Source organism: Procambarus clarkii, chromosome 19 (genome assembly GCF_040958095.1).
Source record: "Procambarus clarkii isolate CNS0578487 chromosome 19, FALCON_Pclarkii_2.0, whole genome shotgun sequence".
NCBI lineage: Eukaryota > Metazoa > Arthropoda > Malacostraca > Decapoda > Cambaridae > Procambarus > Procambarus clarkii.
The window spans coordinates 44,128,150-44,153,294 of record NC_091168.1 but is presented as its reverse complement, the minus strand read 5'-3'; the positions used below and the strand labels follow the sequence as shown (position 1 = coordinate 44,153,294).

Sequence of the window (25,145 nt, the reverse complement as noted above, 5' to 3'; positions counted from 1 at the left end):
GGAGTAGTGCTTTTTACTCCTTTACGGATTATTTCTTTCATTATTCTTTCCTCTTTTATATGTTCACTGTGCATGGTTGATTTGTAATATAATTTTATTGGGGGTGTTGTGGTTTCTGTTCTAGGTTCTGAATTATACCAACGGTCCAAGTGTCTTCTTATAGCAGCGTTTATTTCCGCGTTGCTATATCCGTTGTTCACCAATACCTGAGTTACTCTTTCAAACTCTCTACTCACGTTGCTCCATTCAGAGCAGTGGGTAAGCGCTCGACGAATATAAGCATTGAGAACACTGGCTTTGTATCTTTGGGGGCACTCACTTCTACCGTTCAGGCATAATCCTATGTTGGTGGGCTTGGTATATACGTTGGTGCTTAAAGAGGTTCCTGTTTTTGTTATTAGTACATCCAAGAATGGCAGACTGTTATATTCACTATTTTCATGTGTAAATCGGAGTACTGACTCTCTCTCTAGGTGTCTTTTTAGGTCAATTAGTTCATCTGAGTCTTTTACTATTACGAATATGTCATCTACATAACGGCAGTATACAGTTGGTTTTTGTCTGCTACTGAAGACCCTGTCTTCGATGGTTCCCATATAAAAATTAGCAAATAAAACTCCTAAGGGGGAGCCCATTGCTACTCCGTCTATTTGTAAATACATGTCTCCTTGTGGACTGATGAAAGGGGCTTCTTTTGTACATGCTTCGAGAAGACTTTTCAAGTGTGGCTCAGGTATGTCTAATTTGGGGGTGCTCTCGTCTCTGTATACTCTGTCCAGTATCATTCCTATGGTTGTGTCGACTGGGACGTTGGTAAAAAGGGATTCAACGTCCAGGGAAGCGATGATTCCATCGGGCTGGGTAGATTTGAACAATTCTAGGAAATCTGCTGATGATTGTAGACTAAACTTACTTGGAGTGTATGGAGTTAGGAGTTCATTGAGTTTCTTTGCCAGGTGATAAGTTGGGGATGGTATTTGGCTGATTATAGGGCGTAGTGGGTTACCTGGTTTATGCGTCTTAACATTGCCGTAGGCATATCCTAAGCCATAGTCGCCTTGAAGTTTATTGAAATGCACACTACCTTTCTTTGCGTTGATTGCTGTAATTGTTTTGTTTACTTTCCGCTTAAGGTCTTCTACGGGGTTCCTCGTGATTCGTTGAAATTTGGAGTCGTCACTTAGGATGTCGCTAATTTTGTTCATGTATTCATGGGTAGGAATCAATACATATGCTGCTGTTTTGTCGGCTTTTCTTATTGTTACGTCTTTCAGATTTTTTAGTTGTTTCGCTGCTTCTTTGAGTCGTGGGGTTAAGATTGTAGATGAATATGTTCCTCGTTTTTTCCCTGCTTCTGCAAGTAGTTCAGCTTGAAGTGTGTCAGTGGTGATGACTTTTTTGTTGTCTTCTAGCTTATGGATATCGTCCAGAAGCATTTCGATTTCCAGGCGTTTTTGATGCATCTTTGGTTTAGATAAGAATTGACAATTTAGACCAAGATTTAAGAGGTCTCGTTGGTCCTGGGTAAGATCATAAGAAGTCAGGTTAAAGTAGCCATCTTTAGGACGAGGGATTTTTAGCTTCCCTGGACGTTGAATCCCTTTTTACCAACGTCCCAGTCGACACAACCATAGGAATGATACTGGACAGAGTATACAGAGACGAGAGCACCCCCAAATTAGACATACCTGAGCCACACTTGAAAAGTCTTCTCGAAGCATGTACAAAAGAAGCCCCTTTCATCAGTCCACAAGGAGACATGTATTTACAAATAGACGGAGTAGCAATGGGCTCCCCCTTAGGAGTTTTATTTGCTAATTTTTATATGGGAACCATCGAAGACAGGGTCTTCAGTAGCAGACAAAAACCAACTGTATACTGCCGTTATGTAGATGACATATTCGTAATAGTAAAAGACTCAGATGAACTAATTGACCTAAAAAGACACCTAGAGAGAGAGTCAGTACTCCGATTTACACATGAAAATAGTGAAAATAACAGTCTGCCATTCTTGGATGTACTAATAACAAAAACAGGAACCTCTTTAAGCACCAACGTATATACCAAGCCCACCAACATAGGATTATGCCTGAACGGTAGAAGTGAGTGCCCCCAAAGATACAAAGCCAGTGTTCTCAATGCTTATATTCGTCGAGCGCTTACCCACTGCTCTGAATGGAGCAACGTGAGTAGAGAGTTTGAAAGAGTAACTCAGGTATTGGTGAACAACGGATATAGCAACGCGGAAATAAACGCTGCTATAAGAAGACACTTGGACCGTTGGTATAATTCAGAACCTAGAACAGAAACCACAACACCCCCAATAAAATTATATTACAAATCAACCATGCACAGTGAACATATAAAAGAGGAAAGAATAATGAAAGAAATAATCCGTAAAGGAGTAAAAAGCACTACTCCTAACCAAAACATAAACCTGATAATATTCTACAAAACCAAGAAGACTTCCGAACTCCTTATCAAAAACAGCCCGAAGCCGACGGAGAACCCTCTACAGCAGTCAAGCGTTGTATACATGTACACTTGCCCCCACGAAGGATGTAACCTTCAATGTAAGTACATAGGTATGACGTCGACCAAGCTGACGAGGCGTTTGACATGCCACCTTCAATCTGGTGCCCCTAGGAATCACATGAGACAAGCCCATGACATTACTCTAACAAGAGAAATGTTGAACAAGAATACTTGCATAATAGACAAAACCCAAGATTCAAGAAGATTACAAATTCTTGAGGCAATTCACATAAGAATAGAGCGACCTACCATGAACACCCAAATCACGGAACTATTTACTCTACCCACCATGAGAGTAAGGACAAGACAAGAACATATCGATGCCAACACAGAAGACAATGTCCAACATAACAGGCCAATTACACTGGATTAATCTTTGTGTTTAGATAGGAGATGCCTCGTATGGGCCAATAAGCCTTCTGCAGCCCCTATGTTTATCCCTTATGTATCCCCCCATGTTTTCACCTTAATTGTATTATCACCTGACCTAATGCGGGTATAAAATCAACTAGTATTGTAAGATCTGTTCACCTGAGAATGAACCATGGAGGTTCGAAACGTCGTGCAAAATTATACAAATAAGTGTAATACACTCTATAGTAAATCACTTCTTTTCTTCACCTTAAAAGTACGAAAATGAGTTTTGGAGAACTCCTATTTCAATTAAGCCCTGATGCTAAGAAAATAGTTAGAGAGATAGAAGCCCTAAACCAGAAAATAATAAATACAGAATATGCGGTCATATTCAATGAAACGTGTTTGAAAGAAAACCTGCTGCCAGTATACACCAATATATATATATATATATATATATATATATATATATATATATATATATATATATATATATATATATATATATATATATATATATATATATATATATATATATATCGTACCTAGTAGCCAGAACGCACTTCTCAGCCTACTATGCAAGGCCCAATTTGCCTAATAAGCCAAGTTTTCTTGAATTAATTGTTTTTCGACTACCTAACCTACCTAACCTAACCTAACCTAACTTTTTCGGCTACCTAACCTAACCTAACCTATAAAGATAGGTTAGGTAGGGTTGGTTAGGTTCAGTCATATATCTACGTTAATTTTAACTCCAATAATTTTTTTTTACCTCATACATAATGAATTGGGTAGCTTTATCATTTCATAAGAAAAAAGTTAGAGAAAATATATTAATTCAGGAAAATTTGGCTTATTAGGCAAATCGGGCCTTGCATAGTAGGCTGAGAAGTGCGTTCTGGCTACTAGGTACGACATATATATATATATATATATATATATATATATATATATATATATATATATATATATATATATATATATATATATATATATATATATATATATATATATATATATATATATATATTATTAAATATGACCGAAAAAGTAAGATTAATAATTCTAATACGAATTAAATACACGAAATAAAAACACGAAATAAACACGAAATAAAAAACGAAACACGAAATAAAAATGAATTTTGGAGAATTGATTTTTGAATTACCAACAACAGTGAAAAGAAATGTACGAAAGATCGAGAAAATTCGTGTTAGAATTATTAATCTTACTTTTTCGGTCATATTTAATAATATATGTCTACAGGAAAGACTGCTACCAAAATATACTAATATATATATATATATATATATATATATATATATATATATATATATATATATATATATATATATATATATATATATATATATATATATATATATATATATATATATATATATATATATATATATATATATATATATATATATATATATATATATATATATATATATATATATATATATATATATATATATATATATATATATATATATATATATATATATCATAAATCACGAAAACTCCTTTTAAACAACATTTTAGGTTGACACAAGGTCTCAAATTTTGTTTAGCCAACATTGTGCAGAAAGTTGTGGCAACCAATTTACGACTCCACTCAATAATGTATATATTATGTGATAAGGAACGTTGCCCCTCCTTTCAAACACTTTCCAGGTACGTTGTGGAAACCTAAAATTGTTTGCTGGGCTTAGAGCATTGTTGACTGTTTCTAGACTATTGTTGACTGTCTTTGGAGTATTGTTGATTGTCTTTGGAATATTGTTGACTGTTGCTGGAGTATTGTTGACGGTTGCTGGAGTATTGTTGATTGTGTTTGGAGTATGGTTGACTGTTGCTGGAGTATTGTTGACTGTTGCTGGAGTATTGTTGACTGTTGCTGGAGTATTGCTGTTGCTGGAGTATTGTTGACTGTTGCTGGAGTATTGTTGACTGTTGCTGGAGCATTGTTGACTGTTGCTGAAGTATTGTTGATTGTTGCTGGAGTATTGTTGACTGTTTCTAGAGTATTGTTGACTGTTGCTGAAGTATTATTGACTGTTGCTGGAATATTATTTACTGTTGCTGGAGTATTGTTGACTATTGCTGGAGTGTTGTTGACTGTTGCTGAAGTATTGTTGACTGTTGCTGGAGTATTGTTGACTGTTGCTGGAGAATTGTTGACTGTTGCTGAAGTATTATTGACTGTTGTTGGAATATTATTGACTGTTGTTGGAATATTATTGACTGTTGCTGAAGTATTATTGACTGTTGCTGGAATATTATTGACTGTTGCTGGAATATTATTGACTGTTGTTGGAATATTATTGACTGTTGCTGAAGTATTATTGACTGTTGCTGAAGTATTATTGACTGTTGCTGGAATATTATTGACTGTTGCTGGAATATTATTGACTGTTGTTGGAATATTATTGACTGTTGCTGAAGTATTATTGACTGTTGTTGGAATATTATTGACTGTTGTTGGAATATTATTGACTGTTGCTGAAGTATTATTGACTGTTGCTGGAATATTATTGACTGTTGCTGGAATATTATTGACTGTTGTTGGAATATTATTGACTGTTGCTGAAGTATTATTGACTGTTGTTGGAATATTATTGACTGTTGCTGAAGTTTTGTGATAGAATAATTTTTCAGCAATATTGAGAATTGTTGCAGGAATATTGATAATAATTGTTAGGTAATTTTCAACTGGTAATTGAATATTGTCACTGAAGCGATTTCTTCCTACAGTTATTGTTCAATCATTTATTTTGTAGATATAATGAATTGTGAGCCTTATTCTTTGTACAATAATTGCCAAAAATATTGATATCTTTTCTTTTTTTTTGTTCACAGCGACGGTGCTGGGAGCAGAATGAAGTACATTTTAAGGAGATGGTGAAGGAGATCACGGCAGGAAACTTTTTAAACCTCTCTGTGAATATCCCGAACACTGTTTATGGGCACCAGCAGGATGCCACTGGTAGGACTCTACTCCACTGGGCAGCGGCGCTGGGCATGACAAAGGCGGTAAAGGCTCTCCTGGAGGAGTGCAGGGTATACGCTCACGTCATGACATGGGCTGGCGAGACTCCTTGTGACCTGGCACTACAGGCAGGTCACCACCAGCTGGTCATATGGTCCGGTCTCCACCAGCTGTCATTACGGGTTGTAGAGCAGCAGTTGGTACAACGGACACAGATAATGCAAGGAGCTCTACATGCAGAGTACCAGCAGTTTATGTTCCTGGCGGGTCAATACCAGCTGAACAAGGATGTGCAGCTGGTAAATGTCAAAAACTCATTCTCAGATGTTGATTCACAAGAACAGCAGTACTATATCCTGTTGTTTGTCATCAGTCAGTGCGATGACGTCAGGTGGGCAGTGGACCTGCTAGAGAAAGGATCGCCGCTGGAACCAGTGGGAGGCTTGGCTATATCCGCCCTTTGCTCCGCCGTCACCAGTAACCGGCCCAGGATTGTGAGCCTCCTGGTGGCAGCAGGAGCACCGCTCAGCACCACCTCCCACGGCCTCAACCTGCTGACGTTGGCTTGGTGCTCCCCTGACGTCACTCCTCGGTTGCAAGCTATTATCACCAGTGTAAGTGACCTCACACCAACCAACACTTTTATCTTGCATCCTATCCACCACAATATTTTATTAATACCCTTTCTCCCATTGATATTCTTTAGTACTCTCCAGCTTGTTGAGTGTACCAGCAAGATACACTCCTCTCCCGCCTATAAAGAGTCATTCTCCCCCCACCTCCCTGGACACAGTCTAGAAGCTTCATAGTTTTATTTTTGGTTATGGTTAAGGAGAAGGATGAAACCAGGATTTTATGATGGTTACAAGTTGGGTAGGGGAGGGTAAGGAACCCTGCCTGAGAGCCAAGATGGCTGACACATTCAGGCTCAGGAGGGAGCATCTCTAGGAAAGTTTAAATTGTGAATGACAGGTTGTCGGGGTCACGACCAATGAGAACACGCCATCGCATTATGTGACGTGACATCAACGTTGGAGTCGTGAGCGCAGGAGGTAAGAAGAGTCACTATTTTGAACTATTCGTCGAGGGCGGACATACTTTTTGTCTCTCCAGCAAGATGCGGTCTCCTTTTGACCATGTCGTAGCTCAGTCGATTAAGGCAGCGTCTGGGATGCTCTCGGACGCAGGTTCGAATTCTCGTCACGGCCCTTATAGATTTGTTCATTTGATGCATCACGCAATTGTGATTTCTGTGTGTAATGAAGTAAGGGTGAAGAGGGAGAACGGCCTATTGACATAGCTCGAGTGCATGGGGGGGAGTTGTGTAAAACCCTGGTTTGTGCCTCGGAGAGGCTGCAGGATTCAGTAAGTTCAGTAGAACTTCGGTTTCAACTCCTTTTTGACCATGTCGTAGCTCAGTCGATTAAGGCAACGTCAGGGATGCTCTCGAGCGTAGGTTCAAATCCTCGTCACGGCCCTTGTGGATTTGTTCATTTGATGCATCACGCAATTGTGATTTATGTGTGTAATTTCAGTATTTGTCTTCTTACTTGTTCAAATTTTCTCTCGGCAACTTTATGATAGCACTCCAGTTTAACATGATTAAGTGAAGTTTGTTTACATAAATCCTCGCATTTATTATTTACAGCAGTGTATTCCTGCTGTAATTTATATATATATATGTAAATATTGCACTAATTAGTTTATGTTGATCCTAGATTTGATGAACCACTGGTTTATCCTAGCTTATTTGGTTCGAAGGACCATTCTTATGTGGGAAAGTCCTAGCAGACATTTATTTATTTTTATTATATTTTTTGTTAACATCAATATTAAATTATTATGGTTCTAAGTGGACTGTATATTTTGATTCAGCCTGCCAGAATCTTATCTGTACATAGTTCAAGAGGACAATTATAACTTATACCACAATGAGTGGATATATGATAAGCTACAATTGTTTACCTCTTGCAAAATATAAATTATACCACATATGGTGACCTAATCTACAGTATTATTGAATCTAATAATCTACTTTGTTGCCCAAAAAGATATTTATGACCTTAGTTGTGTTATTGCTATGGCCAAATTAGGCTGGCTATGTTGTTTCCTCCTACTTCTGTTAGGGTGTGGCTAAATGTGCTCCAGGGCCTTGTTATGGCGTAAAGACCGAAGGCTCGTAAAGAGCCTTCGCTGTTTCGTGTTCTTCTGTTCACATTCTCTGTGTGTGACTCGCCTCCCTCCTCCCTCAGATGGCGTTCCAAAAATATCTTCTGGTTCTATCTATGTTTTAAAGAATAAGGAGTCAAGCTATATTTCTGTTGTATTTATTTATAATCAGTCCAAGTGATTAGTGTAATAACTATTATATAAAGTTTAAACACTAGACTGGGGTTTAAAAGAAATGAGAGTTAATATTTACGTGTTTTTGATGACGTCATGAAATCCCATTCTCTTATTTTTACAACCCGTTCTCGCAAATTTAATAAGTCAATATTGACTTATTAAATATGTGCATAGGTGACATACTTAACATAATAGATACCCATAAAAAGATTCATAGAAAACACCGACCTTACCTAACCTTGTTAGTATCTTAAGATAAGCATCTTATTGCTTCGTAATTACAATTATTACCTAACCTATAATAGGTATAGGTTAAGTAACAATTGTAATTACAAAGCAATAAGATGCTTATCTTAATATACTAACAAGGTTAGGTAAGGTCGGTGTTTTCTATGAATCTTTTTAGGGGTATCTATTATGTTTAGTATATCACCTATGCACGTAGTTAATAAGTCAATATTGACTTTACGAATTTGCGTGAACGGGTTGTATTTTTAATGGGGAACTGTAGTATGTTAACATGTATGTGTCGGATTTCTGGCATGGAAGGATGTATGGGCGGTGGTCTCCTCTGAGTGGAACGATTTATGGTGGCGGTCTCACTAACTGGAAGGATGTATGGGTGGTGGTCTCATAGAGTGGAATGATGTATGGGTGGTTGTCTCCATGAATGGAACGGTGTAATGTGGTGGTCTCCTTCAGTGGAAGTATTGGTGTTGGTCTCCCTGAGTGGAAGAATGTATGGATGGCTGTCTCCCTGAGTGGAACGGTGTATTGTGGTGGTCTCCTTCAGTGGAAGGATGTATGGATAGTTGTCTCCCTGTGTAAAAGGATATATGGGTGGAGGTCTCCCTGAGTGGAAAGATTTATAGGTGTTAGTCTCATTGAGTGGAAGGATGTATAGGTGTTGGTCTCCATGAGTGGAAGGATGTATGGGGTAGTAGTCTCCCTGAGTGGAAGGATGTATGGGTAGTGCTCTCCCTGAGTGGAAGAGTGAATGGGTGGTGGTCTTCCTGAGTGGAAGGATGTACGGGTGGTGGTCTCCCTAGTGGAAGGATGTATGGGTGATGGTTGTTGGAAAGTTTCCAACACTAATACATCATTATTGTATTAACCCATAGTAATAACTAACACAACTAATATGTAGAATTAATTCAATTAACGTTCCCATAGTAAGGCATAATTTAGCCAGAAAATTCCCAGCCATCATGACGCCAAGCGCCGATTGCAAGCTTAAACCTGAAGTCTCCCACACTTGATGGAGATATATTGAGTTTAGTTAATTACTCTCTCTTTCTTAAGTTATTGTTCATTGTGAAAGAAATAACTATTTCGCATGCTTATGCGTACTGAACTCGACTATTTAACCAAATTAATTATTCCAATAAAATGTTACTGTGGCGTAAAATAAAAACACGTCAACCCTTCTCGTTCAATTTGTGTAATGTTAATTAGATCAATTGCCTTACGAGAAAAGGTATTATTATCCAATATATTTATTGGTGAGACAGTTCAAATTGTATTCCTTCCGTTCCCCAAATAATTAATAGTAAACTGAAATGGTTTACGTTCGGGATCGCTATGAGCGTCTCTGCGCATGCGTGACCAGGCATGGTGGGAGGAAGGAGACAGGACTCAAGCATAGGGCGTCGTTTAGTGGACACGTACATCCTTGACCCGCATCACTAAAGCTTTTACCCCTCCTACGGTTCTAAAACGCCTTTTCCTTGAGCACTTTTCTTCTCACTCCCACTCCGTTTCCGTCTTCACCGATGGGTCTAAGTCTGCGGACTGTGTTGGCTACTCTGTTGTTTTTCCTGATCGCACTTATATGTGTCGCTTACCTCCGGAGACTAGCATCTTCACAGCGGAACTTTATGCTATTCTCTCTGCTCTTCGTCTCCTGCTCTCTCGTTGTCAGTCTTCCTTTGTAGTTGTTGTTGACTCTCGTAGTGCCCTCATTGCTCTCGGGTCCTTTAATCCGGTTCATCGAGTAGTTGTCGAGATCCAGCATTGGCTGTTTCTTGTTCACAGTAAATTTAAGTCGGTTGAGTTTTGTTGGGTTCCCAGCCATATTGGTGTGTCTTTAAATGAGCGTGCGGATGCTGCCGCCAAGGAAGCTGTCCACTCTTGTCCCATCTCTCGTAAAGGTATTCCATATTCCGACTTTTATCCGGTTATCCATTCCTCCATCCTTACCCGTTGGCAGGCTTCTTGGTCGTCTGTTACTGGTAACAAAAAACGTGTTCTTAATTATTGTGTTTCCTCGTGGCCGTCCTCCTTCCACCGTAACCGGCGTTGGGAAACGGCTCTGGCGAGGTTGCGTATTGACCATACTCGCTTAACCCATGGTCACTTGATGGAGCGCCGCCCTGCTCCTTATTGTCCTAATTGCATTGTCCCTCTTAGGGTCGTGCATGTCCTTGATTGTCCTGACTTCCAGGACGAGCGTGTGTCTTGCTTTCCGACGGCCCCTCGCGGTCACCTGTCTCTCAATAGAATTCTTGGTGACTCGGATACTTTTTATATCGTTCGCCTTATGCGTTTTTGTTCTCGTATTGGCATCCTTGGTGATATTTAGCGCCCTCTGATCATTCCGCACATTTGATGGTGCTACATAGCCTTCCCGGTTTTGTGCCTTCTATTGATAATTACTTACTTGGTGCACACGTGCCTCCACAGACGGCAGCCATTAAACAAGATCACGTGGTCTAAAGTACTCAAACTGTTTAATTGCACGCCTACAAATATAGTCACGGCCCGTAATCACACGATGTATGAGTGGTGGTGTGCCTGAGTGGAAGGATGTATGGGTCCTCTTCTATCGAAGGATGTATGGGTGGTTGTCTCCCATAGTGGAAGCATGTATAGGTGGTGGTCTCTCTGAGTTGAAGGATGTAGTGGTTGTAGTCTGAGTGGAAGGATGTATGGGTAATGATCTCCCTGAGTGGAAGGATGTATGGGTTGTGGTCTCCCTTATTGAAAGACTGTATGGATCGTTGTCTCCCTGTGTAGAAGGATGTATGGGTGGTGGTCTCCCATACATCCAATGGAATGTCAATGCAATGGAAGGATGTATGGGTGGTGGTCTCCCTGAGTGGAAGGATGTATGGGTGGTGGTCTCCCAGAGTGGAAGAGTGTATAGGTGGTGGTCTGCCTGAGTGGAAGGATGTATAGGTGGTGGTCTCTCTCAGTGTAAGGATGTATGGATGGTAGTCTCTCTCAGTGTAAGGATGTATGGGTGGTGGTGTCCCAGAGTGGAAGAGTTTCCTGAGTGGAAAATGTATGGGTTGTGTTCTCCTTGAGTGGAAAGATGTATAGGAGATGGTCTCCCTGAGTAGAAGGATGTATAGTTTGTTGTTCCCTTTAGTGCAATGGTGTATGGGTGGTGGTATCCTTGAGTGGAAGAATGTATGGGTGGTGGTCTCCCTGAGTGGAAGTATTTATGGGTAGTGTTCGGCATGAGTGTATGAGTGGTGGTCTCCCTAAATGGAAGGATGTATGAGTGGAGGTCTCTCTGAGTGCAAGGATGTGTGGGTGGTGGTGGCATACCTGAGTGGAAGGATGTTCCTTCCACTGAAGGAAAATATTCCTTCAATTCAGCGAGTGGTCTCGCTGAATTGAAGAATGTGTGGGTGGTGGTCTCCCTGAGTGGAAGTATTTATGGGTAGTGGTCTCTGTTACGAACCCGATTCCATCGTCGGAGCATGGAGCAGCGACGTCAATGCCATCTGTGAGTCCGCTCCCGAAACCCCCACAAGTTGGACGACGCCATCTAGTGGTGACAGGATTATACCAGCAAGAGGCGCTAGATTCCAGTCCTAGTCAGCTTGAGAGGTAGCTGGTGCTGACCTCTGGTGAGGTGGTGCCTAGAAAATCAGCGCCATCTATTATAGGAGTTGTATGTCTATGTCAGAGTACGTAAGTGATGTTTCCTAGTGTCCCATGTACTGACCAGTGTACTGATGACGTGTACAGAGCAGTATCCACAGAGTCGACGTTGGCCTGCTGTGGTACGAGGACAGTCAGTCTACCCAAGGCAGCCAATAGCTCTCTACTCCATTCTGCTTTACGGAAGCAGTGAGCCGCCGCCGGAGAAGAACTGTGTTCTACTGTCTGCCTGTGAAGTGGCAGTGACAGAATTCGGCGTACCCGGGACTGGCTAACGGAAGAGACGACTGACAGTAAAGCGGCTACTGAGGAGTGTAACCAGCGAGTTGCAAGAAGCTCCTGCCATGGGTTCGCTACCCTTGTATTTGTACGTGAAGAGGCCCAGCAGCGCGAGGCTGATGTTCTCTGCCAGCACCAGGCTGGAGAGTGATTGTGGGCGTGCACGAAGAGCACCTAGTGACACTGTGTTTTGACTGGCCCGTGGCCAGGGTAGACTTGGTGTTTCCCAGTACTGGTTGAGGACGGTACTGTGTGTTGAGGAAACACGGTAGCTGACAAGACTGCATCGATTGAGCATCGAGGAGCGTTTAGTGTCCTATGAGAGAGACACTTGTGTACATATTAAGTGTAGTAATACGTAATTTAGGATTATATATAAGGTGATGGGAAAGTGTTTATATGTGAATATATTGATAATTGATGAAGTGTCGTATTCAATGCACCTTCCCCATTGTGTTTTACTTGCATTACCGAGCTCACTCCTTGAAAGCCACTACTAACTTGGGGCCGGATACCAGAACTTTAGTTCCACCAGCAAAGAACCCGGTTGGGACCCATTGTGGCCATAACAGTCTCCCTGAGTGGAAGAATGTATGAGTGGTTGTGTCCCTGAGTGAAAATATGTATGGGTGGTCGTCTCCTTGAGTTGAAGGATATATGTGTGGTGAGCTCCAGGAGTGGAAGGATGTATGGGTGGAGGTCTCCCTGAGTGGAAGGATGTATGAGTGGTGGTCTCCCTAGTGGAAGGATGTATGGGTCGTGGTCTCCCTGAGCGGAAGGATGTATGGGTAGTGGTATCCTTCATTGGAGGGATGTATGGGTGGAGGTCTTTCTGAGTGGAAGGATGTATGGGTGGTGGTATGCTTGAGTGGAAGGATGTATGGGTTGGGGTCTCCCTAAGTTGAAGAGAGTATGGGTGGTTGTCTTCCTGAGTGGAAAAATGTTTGGTTAGTGGTCTCACTGAGTGGAATGATACATGGGTGGTGGTTTCCTTGAGTGGAGGAATGTATAGGTGATGTTCTCCTTGAGTGGAAGGATGAATGGGTGGTGATCTACAGGAGTCGAAGGATGCATGGATTGTGGTCTCCTTGAGTGGAAGAATATATAGGTGATGGTCTCCTTAAGAAAAATTATATATAGGTGGTGGTCTACACTAGTAGAAGGATGTATGGTTTGTAGGGTTCCCTGACGGAAAGGATGAATCTATTATGGTCTCCTTGAGTGGAAGGATGAATGGGTAGTGGTCTGACAAAGTGAAAGTTTGTATATGTGGCGATATCCATGAGTGGAAGGATGTATGGGTGGTGGTCTCCCTGAGTGGAAGGATGTATGGGTGGTGGTCTTCCTAAGTGGAAGAGAGTATGGGTAGTTTTGTTTCTAAGTGGAATGATATGTGTGGGTGTCTTCCTGAGGGGAAGGATAAAGGGGTTGTTGTCTCCCTGAGTGGAAGGAAGTATGGGTGGTGGTCCCCCTGAGTGTAATCATGAATAGGTGGTGGTCTCCTTGAGAAGAGGGATGTATAGGTGATGTTCTCCTTCAGTGGAAGGATGTATGGGTGGTTGTCTATAGGAGTAGAAGGATGTATGGTTGGTGGTCTCCCTGAGTGAAAGTATGAATGGGTTGTGGTCTCCCTGAGTGGAAGGATATATGGGTGGTCGTCTTCCTGAGTGGAAGGATATATTCGTGTTGGTCTCCTTGAGTAAAAGAATGTATGGGTGGTGGTCTCCCTGTGTATAAGGATGTATAGGTGTTGGCCTCCTTGAGTGGAAGTATGTATGAGTGATGGTCTTCTTCAGTGGAAGGTTGTATGGCGTTCGTTTTCGTGAGTGGAAGTATGTATAGGTGGTGTTCGATCTCAGCGGAAGCATGTTTGGGTAGGGGTCTCCCTGAGTGGAGGGATGTATGGGTGGGGGTCTCCTAGAGTTGAAGGATGTATGGTAATTATCTCCCAGAGTAGAATAATGTATGGGTAGTTATCTGCCTGAGTGGAAAGATGCATAGGGTGATGGTCTCTTTGTGTGGACGAATGCATGGGTGATGGTCTCCTTAAGTGACGGATGTCTGGGTGATAGTCTCTAGAAGTGGATGGATGGAATAGTGGAAGCCGACCAAAAGGGAAGAATGTGTGGTTGTGGTCTCCCTGAGATAAGTATATATGGGTTGTGGTCTCCCTGTATGGAAGGGTGTATGGGTGATGGTCTAACTGAATAGATGTATGGGTGGTTGTCTCCCTGATTGGAAGGATGTATGAGCGGTGGTCTCCCTGAGTAGAAGAATGTATGGGTGGAGTTCTCCTTGAGTGGAAGGATTTAAGGGTGGTGGTCTCCTTTACTGCAAGTATGTATGGGTGTTGGCCTCCCTGAGTGGAAGGATGTATGGGTTGTTGTGCCTGAGTGGAAGGATGTATAGGTGGTGGCCTTCCTGAGTGTAAGGATGTATGGGTGGTGGTCTCCCTATGTGGAAGGATGAATGAGTTTTGGTCTCCCTTAGTGGAAGGATGTATTGGATGTTGTCTTCCTGAGTGGAAGGATGAAAGGGTGGAGGTGGAGGTGAGTGGAAGTGGATGTGTACTCACCTACTTGTGCTTGCAGGGGTTGAGCTTTGTCTCTTTGATACAGCCTCTCAACCGTCAATCAACTGGTGTACAGATTCATGAGCCTACTGAGCTCTATCACACTTATATATGAAACTGTGTATGGAGTGAGTCTCCCCACATCACTTCCTAAAGCATTCCATTTATTAACTACTCTGATAGTGAAGAAATTCTTTCTAACGTCTCTGTGGCTCATCTGGGTACTATGTTTCGACCTGTGTCCCTTTGTTCGTGTTCCATCCGCGCTGTAGATTTTGTCTTTGTCCACCCTGTCAATTCCCTGGAGAATTTTGTAGATGGTTATCATGTCTCCCCTTACTCTTCAGTTTTTCATGCACGTGAGGTTCAGCTCCTTTAGCCTTTCCTCGTAGCTCATTCCTCTCAGTTCCGGGACGAGTCTGGTGGCATATCGCTGAATCTTCTCTAATTTTGTCTTGTGTTTAACTAGGTATGGACTCTTGAGGTTATCTTGAGATGATTTCTGGGCTTAGTGTCCCTGCGGTCCGGTCCTCGACCAGGCCTCCAACCCCAGGAAGCAGCCCGTGACAGCTGACTAACTCCCAGGTACCTATTTACTGCTAGGTAACAGGGGCATCAGAGTGAAAGAAACTCTGCCCATCGTTTCTCGCCGGCGCCCGGGATTGAACCCGGGACCACACGATCACGTGCCCAGTGTTCTGTCCGCTCAGCCACCGGCGCCCCTACCACCGACTCCTTGCTGGAGCTGCATATTTCAGGATTTGTCTGACATAAGTGGTATACAGGATCCTGAACGATTCCTTAAACAAGTTTCTAAAGGCAGTTCTTATGTAGGCCAACCTAGCATATGCCGCTGATGATATCCTTTTGATGTTGGCCTCTGGGGACAGGTTCGGTTTGATATCATCCCCCCAGATCTTTCTCTCTATTTGACTCTTGCAGGATTTCACCTCCCAGATGATACCATGAGTTCAGCCTTCTGCTTCCTTCGCTTCATTTCATTACTTTACACTTTCCTGAGTTGAACTTTAGCAGCCATTTTCTAGACCATTCCTCCAGTTTGTCCAGGTCATCCTGTAGTCTGTCTAGATGATGTAGTAGATGAAAGATGATGTAGTCTCATCTTTCTTGATACTTCTCATAATTTTTTCATCATCAGCATACATTGAGAGGAATGAGTCTATACCCTCCGAAATATCGTTTACATATATTAGAAACAGGATGGGACCAAGTACTGAGCCCTGTGGGACTCCGCTGGTGACATCTCGTCACTCTTATGTCTCCCCCCTCACAGTTACTCGCTGTTTCCTTTTGCTTAAAAACACCCATATCCACTGAAGCACCTTCCCTTTTACTCCTGCCTGTTGCTCCAACCTTTTTATCAGCATTTTATGGGTTACTGTGCCAAAGGCTTTCTGGCAGTCCAAGAAAATGCATTCTGCCCACCCTTCTCTTTCCATCCTAATTTTTGTTGCCTGATCATAGAATTCAGTTAAACCTGTGAGGCATGATTTACCGTCTCTGAACCTATGCTGGTGATGCTTTACAAAGCTATTTCCCTCCAGATGCTTTATGAGCCTTTTTCCTCACGATTGTCTCCATCACCTTGCATGGTATAAAAGTTAGGGAAACTGGCCTGTAGTTTAATGGCTCTTGCCTGTCACTTTTCTTGAATATTGTGACTACGATAGCTGTCTTCCAACTTTCCGGTAGTTCTCCTATTTCCAGTGACCTGTTATACACCATAGAGAGTGGCACGCGTAGTGCTTCTGCACCTTCCTTTAGTATCTATGGTGAGATTCTGTCAGGCCTAACAGCCTTTGTCACATTCAGCTCCAACAGATTCCTTTTGACCTCATCACTGGTGAGGTCAAAATCCTCTAAGGTTGCTTGGTATGTCTCCTCCTCATTTAGTGCAGGGGCTTCTCCTTGTTCATTTGTGAAAACCTCCTGGAATCTCTTGTTGAGTTCTTCACACACCGCTTTGTCATTCTCTGTGTATCTGTTCTCCCCTTTTCTCAGTTTCATCACTTGTTTCTTCACTGCTGTTTTCCTCCTGATGTGGCTGTGGAGCAGTTTTTGTTGGGTCTTGGCTTAACTCCCGATGTCATTTTCATACTGTCTCTCTGCTTCCCTCCCCACTCTGAGGTACTCATTTCTGGCCCTCTGGTATCTCTCCCTGCTCTCTGGTGTTCTGTTGTTCTTGTAGTTTTGCCATGTTCTTTTACGCAATTGCTTCGCTGCCGCACATTCCTGGTTGAACCACGGATTTTTCTGTTGCTTTTCATTTTTCACTTTTTGGACTGGGATAAACCTGTCTGCAGCCTCCTGACCCTTCTGAGTGACATAATCCATCATATCCTTTACAGTCTTGTCTATAAGTTCTGTTTCCCATGGTATTCCCCTTAGGAAGTTCCTCATCTCGTCATATTTTCCTCTTCGGTAATTTAGTCTTTTGCCTTCTGATCCCATCCATGGATAGATTATCTCTACCTCCACCAAGTACTCAAATGTCAATACACTGTGGTCAACCATTCCTATGGGAGCTTCACCTCTGACATCCCTTTTTTCTGACTCATTCAAGGTGAATATCAGGTCGAGTCTAGCTGGTTCGTCATTGCCTCTTAATCTTGTGGGTTCCCTTACGTGCTGGCTCAGAAAGTTCCTTGTTGCCACTTCCAAGAGTTTAGCTCTCCATGTATCTGCACTACCGTGTGGGTCCCCATTTTCCCAGTCTATTTTTCCAGGGTAGAAATCGCCCATCATTAAGAGTCTTGAGCCATTCCTGCAGGCAACTGAAGCTGCTCTCTATTATATAATTGGTTACCATGTTGTGCCTATCGAACTCCTGTATGGGTCTTCTTTTATTTAGGGGAGGGTTGTAAATGACTGCCACTATTATCTTAGGTCCACCCATTGTTATAGTTCCTATTATGTAATCTCTGAACTCGTCACAGCCCAGAATTTCCATCTCATCAAAACTCCAGTCCTTCCTTATCAGCAGGGCCATTCCTCCACCTCCTCTCCCTTCCCTCTCTTTCCTTACTATATAGTAATTCTTTAGAAACATGGTGTCTGTTATGACTCGTGACAATTTTGTTTCTGTGAGTCCTATTTCATCTGGGTTTGCATCCTGCACCCTTTCCGCCTGTTTACTTGCTTTATTGGTAATCTCGTCGATGTTTGAGTACATTACCTTGAAGCTCACTTTCCTATATCCATTTTTACCCTCGCTCCCCACAAGTGTAGGAAGTTGTTCAATGTGCATTTGATACTTGGGTAGGCTCATCTTCCTTTGAGGTAGTTGCCAGGGATTCAGGGGGAGGTGGGGGACGGAGGGCTTAGGTCTTGTCCAGGCCTGCTTGGGACAGGAAGAAGTCCTGGGGGTGAGGGGGCAGGGAGTGCTCGGAGAGAGGGCATGCCCTCCTGTGGTGTAGTTAACAGGGCTTTGGAGGAGGTGTAGTGGGGGATAGAGGGCTTAGGTCTTGCCTGGGCCTGCCTGGGGCAGAAAGAAGACCAGGGGCTGGGAAAGCAGGGGTTACTGGGGGTAGGGGAGCGGGAGGATTTGGGTATATGGTGGGCATTGTGCAGGGGCAAGGGTGGGTTTGTGCTGGGAGTTGGGGGGGGGGATTGGGGTAGTGGGCTGGGGTGTTGCAGCCTCCTCTGGGGTTCCTGAATTGCTGGATTGGGGTTCCCCACTCCTCTCTGGGATTGCTGGGTTGGAGGCTGAGGTTACCTGGCTCCCTTCCCTCTCCTTATACCTTTTCCTTGCATCTGCTGCCCTTATTATCTCGTCCCTGGTCATGTCCCTCTGAAGGTATACCTTTTTGTAATTCCTTGCATATTTTAGTTTGCTCTTCTTTACTTGGATGTCCTCTTTGATGTCCTCGCTCCTGAATACTACCTTGATCAATCTCTTTTTGTCTCTGTTTTACTAGCCAATCCGGAAAAACTATTCTATGTCTCGTTCAGCCCCTTCCATTCCTATCTCCTATAGTATCCCTGACACTGTAGCTTTGTCGTTAGTCCTCCATTCTTCCCTTGTGGAATCCTCTTGTTCGTTGACACCTTTCACTACTACAGCTCTTTTCCTTTCCATTAGCCGGCTTGTGCATCTAGCTGCCTCCTGTGAGGTTGCTGCTTTCATTACAACTTCCTTGACTGTGGATATGGCATCTGGGCTCTTCAGTATTTCAGCAAAGGTTGGACCAATTGTAGGAGGTCCCTGCCATTGCAACATCTCCTGGTAACTGGGCCAGAGTCTGAGGAGGGCCTGTTTTTAGGCTTTTTATCTCCTCTTGTGCTGCACTTAGTTCTTTCTGCAGCTATCTTATATTTTCCCTCAGGTCCTTCAATTCCTTACTGATTTCCATTCATGCCTTAGCAATTATCTCCATGTGCGACTCGACCTGTCACTCTCCTCCAACTTTGTTCTGTTATCTTACAATCCCCCTTGACCTGTGTGTACTCACCTAATTGTACTCACCTAATTGTGCTTGCGGGGGTTGAGCTCTGGCTCTTTGGTCCCGCCTCTCAACCGTCAATCAACTGGTGTACAGATTCCTGAGCCTATTGGGCTCTATCATATCTACATTTGAAACTGTGTATGGAGTCAGCCTCCACCACATCACTTCCTAATGCATTCCATTTACTAACTACTCTGACACTGAAAAAGTTCTTTCTAACGTCTCTGTGGCTCATTTGGGTACTCAGCTTCCACCTGTGTCCCCTTGTTCGCGTCCCACCAGTGTTGAATAGTTCATCCTTGTTTACCCGGTCGATTCCCCTGAGGATTTTGTAGGTTGTGATCATGTCCCCCCTTACTCTTCTGTCTTCCAGTGTCGTGAGGTGCATTTCCCGCAGCCTTTCCTCATAACTCATGCCTCTTAGTTCTGGGACTAGTCTAGTAGCATACCTTTGGACTTTTTCCAGCTTCGTCTTGTGCTTGACAAGGTACGGGCTCCATGCTGGGGCCGCATACTCCAGGATTGGTCTTACATATGTGGTGTACAAGATTCTGAATGATTCCTTACACAGGTTCCTGAACGCCGTTCTGATGTTAGCCAGCCTCGCATATGCCGCAGACGTTATTCTCTTTATGTGGGCTTCAGGAGACAGGTTTGGTGTGATATCAACTCCTAGATCTTTCTCTCTGTCTGTTTCATTAAGTACTTCATCTCCTATTCTGTATCCTGTGCCTGGCCTCCTGTTTCCACTGCCTAGTTTCATTACTTTGCATTTACTCGGGTTGAACTTCAACAGCCATTTGTTGGACCATTCACTCAGTCTATCCAGGTCATCTTGTAGCCTCCTACAAGATGTGTGTGTTTATGTGTGTGTGTGTGTTTATGGGTGTGTGTGTGTGTGTGTTTATGGGTGTGTGTGTGTTTGTGTGTGTGTGTGTACTCACCTATTTCTGCTTGCGGGGGTTGAGCTCTGGCTCTTTGGTCCCGCCTCTCAACTGTCAATCTACGGGTGTACAGATGCCTGAGCCTACTGAGCTCTATCATATCTACATTTGAAACTGTGTATGGAGTCAGCCTCCACTACATTACTGCCTAATGCATTCCATCCGTTAACTACTCTAACACTGAAAAAGTTCCTTCTAACGTCCCTGTGGCTCATTTGGGTACTCAGTTTCCACCTGTGTCCCCTTGTTCGCGTCCCACCAGTGTTCAATAGTTTATCCTTGTTTACCCGGTCGATTCCCCTGAGGATATTGTAGGTTGTGATCATGTCTCCCCTTACTCTTCTGTCTTCCAGTGTCGTAAGGTGCATTTCCCACAGCCTTTCCTCATAACTCATGCTACTTAGTTCTGGGACTAGTCTAGTGGCATACCTTTGGACTTTTTCCAGCTTCGTCTTGTGCTTGACAAGGTACGGGCTCCATGCTGGGGCCCGCATTCTCCAGGATTGGTCTTACATATGTGGTATACAAGATTCTGAATGATTCCTTACACAGGTTCCTGAACACTGTTCTGATGTTAGCCAGCCTCGCATATGCCGCAGACGTTATTCTCTTTATGTGGGCTTCAGGAGACAGGTTTGGTGTGATATCAACTCCTAGATCTTTCTCTCTGTCTGTTTCATTAAGTACTTCATCTCCTATTCTGTATCCTGTGTCTGGCCTCCTGTTTCCACTGCCTAGTTTCATTACTTTGCATTTACTCGGGTTGAACTTCAACAGCCATTTGTTGGACCATTCACTCAGTCTATCTAGGTCATCTTGTAGCCTCCTACTATCATTCTCTGCTTCAACCCTCCTCATAATTTTTGCATCGTCGGCAAACATTGAGAGAAACGAATCTATACCCCCTGGGAGATCTTTTACATATACCAGAAACAGTATAGGTCCAAGGACTGACCCCTGCGGGACTCCACTCGTAACGTCTCGCCAATCTGAGACCTCACCCCTCACACAGACTCGTTGTCTCCTGTTACTTAGGTACTCCTCTATCCACCGGCGTACCTTCCCTTTCACTCCAGCCTGCATCTCCAACTTTCGCACTAGCCTCTTGTGTGGCACTGTATCAAAGGCTTTCTGACAATCCAGAAATATGCAGTCTGCCCACCCTTCTCTTTCTTGCCTTATTTTTGTTGCCTGGTCGTAGAATTCAAGTAACCCTGTGAGGCAGGACCTGCCATCCCTGAACCCACGTTGATGCTGTGTTACAAAGTTCCTTCGCTCCGGATGTTCCACTAGTTTTTTCTCACAATCTTCTCCATCAGCTTGCATGGTATGCAGGTTAGGGACACTGGCCTGTAGTTCAGTGCCTCCTGTCTATCCCCTTTCTTGTATATCGGGACTACGTTAGCTGCTTTCCAAATATCTGTCAGTTCCCCTGTTGCCAGTGATTTGTTATACACTATGGAGAGTGGTAGGCACAGTTTTCTTGCTCCTTCCTTTAGAACCCAAGCGGAGATTCCATCTGGGCCCATAGCCTTTGTCACATCCAACTCTAGTAAACACTTCCTTACTTCCCCGCTGGTAATCTCAAACTCTTCCAGTGGTTCCTGGTTAGCTATTCCCTCCCTTACCTCTGGAATTTCTCCTTGCTCTAAGGTGAAGACCTCCTGGAATTTCTTATTCAATTCCTCACACACTTTCTTGTCATTTGTAGTGAATCCTTCCGCCACTATCCTTAATTTCATAACCTGTTCCTTTACTGTTGTTTTTCTCCTGATGTGGCTATGCAACAATTTAGGCTGATTCTTTGCCTTGCTTGCGATGTCATTTTCGTATTGTCTTTCTGCCTCTCTTCTCATCCTGACATATTCATTCCTGGCATTCTGGTATCTTTCTTTGCTCTCCAGTGTCCTGTTATTTCTATAGTTTCTCCATGCCCTTTTACTTTGCTGCTTAGCTAGCCTACATCTCTGATTAAACCATGGGTTTCTCATTTTCATTTCTCTGTTTTCCTTTTGGACTTGGACAAACTTGTTTGCTGCGTCCTTGCACTTCTGTGTGATGTAATCCATCATATCTTGGGCCGTCTTTCCCCTGAGCTCTGTTTCCCATGCTATATCTATGTATATCTATAAAACTAATACCAAGCTGAAACTCTTCAGCTACTTTTTCGTATTTTAACTTAAATCCAAAGCTAATTATTATATTAGGAACACAGTACACTGTGTATGACTGACTTGAAGAGGCACTTACCTCCAAGTCAGCATCCCAAAACACAAGTAGATGATTTATAGAGCGATGTCCACCTTAATTGTTGTCGTCCCTGTAGGCCAGAGCTCCTCTCCACGTGATGGTCCAATTGTTCCCTCATCACCACTGCTCGCTGGTGCCACTGTCTTGCCACAAACTCGTTCTTTTTCATTTTTTCTTATCTAACGTTATAAGAATTCACTATGATACGCTATCACTGCGTTGCTGTACCCTTAAAAGGATTAAAACTATGTTTTGGCTCACTGGTACGTAAATCCGAGAATACTGAACTAATTCGCGGACTGCCGTCCCACACTTGTGTCTTCCCTGGCTGACTGACTTTGTGCATGGATGGTTGTCTCCCCGAGTGGAAAGATGTGTTGGTGGTGGTCTCCCTGAGGGGAATGATGTATAGGTGCTCGTCTTCATGAGTGGAAGGATGTATGGGTAGTGGTCTCCCTGATTGGACGGATGTATGGGGGGTGGTCACCTTCAGTGGGACGGATGTATGGGGGGTGGTCTCTTTGAGTGGAAGGATGCTTAGGTGGTAGTTTCCCTGATTGGAGTGATGTATAGGTGGTAGTCTCCTTGAGTGGAAAACGTATGGGTGGTGATCGCCTTGAGTGGAAGGATGTAGGGTGGTAATCACCTTGAGTGGAAGGGTGTTTGGATTGTGGTCTCCCTGAGTGTAAGGATGTATGGGATGTGGTCTCCCTGAGTGGAAGGATGTATGGGTGTTGGTCGTCTTGAGAGGATGGATGTATGGGTAGTGATCGCCCTGAATGAAAGAATGTATGGATAGTGGTCTCCTGGAGTGGAAGGATATGTGGGTGGTGGTCTTTCTGAGTGGAAGGATGTATGGATTGTGATTTCCCCGAGTGGAAGGATGTATCTATGGTGATCTCTTTGAGTGGAAGGATGTATGGGTGGTGGTCTTCCTAGTGAAAGGATGTATGGGTAGTTTTCTCCCTGGAGTGGAAGGATGTATGGGTGGTGGTCTCCCTGAGTGGAAGGATGTATAGGTAGTTGTCTCCCTGAGTGAAAGAGTGTAAGGGTGGTGGTCTCCTTGAGTGAAATGTTGTATGTGTGGTAGTCTCGCTGAGTGGAAGGATGTATGGGTGGTGGTCTCCTTGAGTGAAAGGATATATGGGTGGTGGTCTCCCTGAGTATAAGGATGAATGGGTGGTGATCAGTAGTTAAATATGTGACTAGAACCATCCTAACACCTCAGCAGGTGGGCCGAGTGTGGCCCCCCAATGCTCCAGGATCGAACTCGGTCCTATTCAAAAGTGAGTTGGTGGGGGGGGGGGGAGGTGAGACGGGTACCGTCAGGGCGGACGTTGTGGGTCACAGAGGGTAAAAGGGGTATGTAGGGCTAAGATGGGAGGGTGGGACAAGTATGGGAAGAGGTGTACATCAAGAAAGGTTAAGAGAGTGGAGAGGGGGGAGGGTGACACATGAAGTAGGGCGGGTAACGTCAGGCGGGACGTTGTGGGTCATGTAGGGTAAAAGGGGGTTGGACAAGTAGAAGTAAGGGAACAGGAAACGCGGGGACATGATCCCAAAACGCGTGGACGTAATGCAAAATGAGTGGACAGGATGCAAAACACCAGGCATATGTGCCAGTGTATTCACTATCACTGTCTATTCGGAGGATGGGTTGGCTCACAGCACCGGATATGGAAGTCTCTTCGGACTCTTCGGACGAGGAAATTTCAGTTGGGACCACATCTTCACACCATCGATTCAACACATTGGGTTGAATTAGAATTTCCAATGATGAGTTGAGTAACAGTTAGTGAGTTGAAGAAAAGATTTTCAGCTATCTATCCAATGCATTGGGATTCCACTGGGTGGGTGGTGGCCGAGTGGACAGCGCTCTAGACTTGTTGACCTAGGGACTAGGGTTCGATCTCCTGGCACCTCCGGAAAAACAAATGGGCAGAGTTTCCTTCACCCTGATGCGGCTGTTACCTAGCAGTAAATAGGTACCTGCGAATTAGGTAACAGTTAATTGATTGACAGTTGAGCGGCAGGCCGAAAGAGCAGAGCTCAACCCCCGCAAACACAACTAGGTGAATACATACAATTCAGAGGACTTCTTACTCGAGGCCTCCCCAGCACATTCGAACGACATCTATGTCAATCCGAAGCAAGCCAACATCGAAGGTGAAGTTGAAGAACACGACGTCTTATAAAACACGGACCACACCTGCAGAAATAAGAAATCTGAAGAAATACAAACCAAGAATTAAGTAACAATAAGTCGAGTACCACCACCAATGGGAAGACGCTTCTAGTAAATCAAACCCATCACTACACCTACTTATTTCAGTTAATTTCAACATTAACTGCAAGACCAACTCCAAGATCAATACCTTATGCTAACCCCATGGTGGATAGGCCACCGAACTTACCAGCCGCCTCATTCGCCATCCAAAACCTTTTTCAGAATTTAAGTTCCTCATCCTTCTTCCTCTCCCCATTCTTCTCCAAGCTCTGTGGACATCAAATTC

General features: G+C 43.5%; 1 protein-coding gene across 1 annotated transcript in view; it reads left to right on the top strand.

The window, feature by feature from the left end:
• LOC138366469 (ankyrin repeat and death domain-containing protein 1B-like) overlaps window positions 1-25,145 on the top strand; it is a 174,390-nt gene that overhangs the window by 147,416 nt on the left and 1,829 nt on the right. The window contains exon 3 of the mRNA XM_069327520.1: window positions 5,755-6,498. Within this exon, the coding sequence (XP_069183621.1) occupies window positions 5,755-6,498 (744 nt within the window). The remainder of the gene's footprint in view (window positions 1-5,754; window positions 6,499-25,145) is intronic.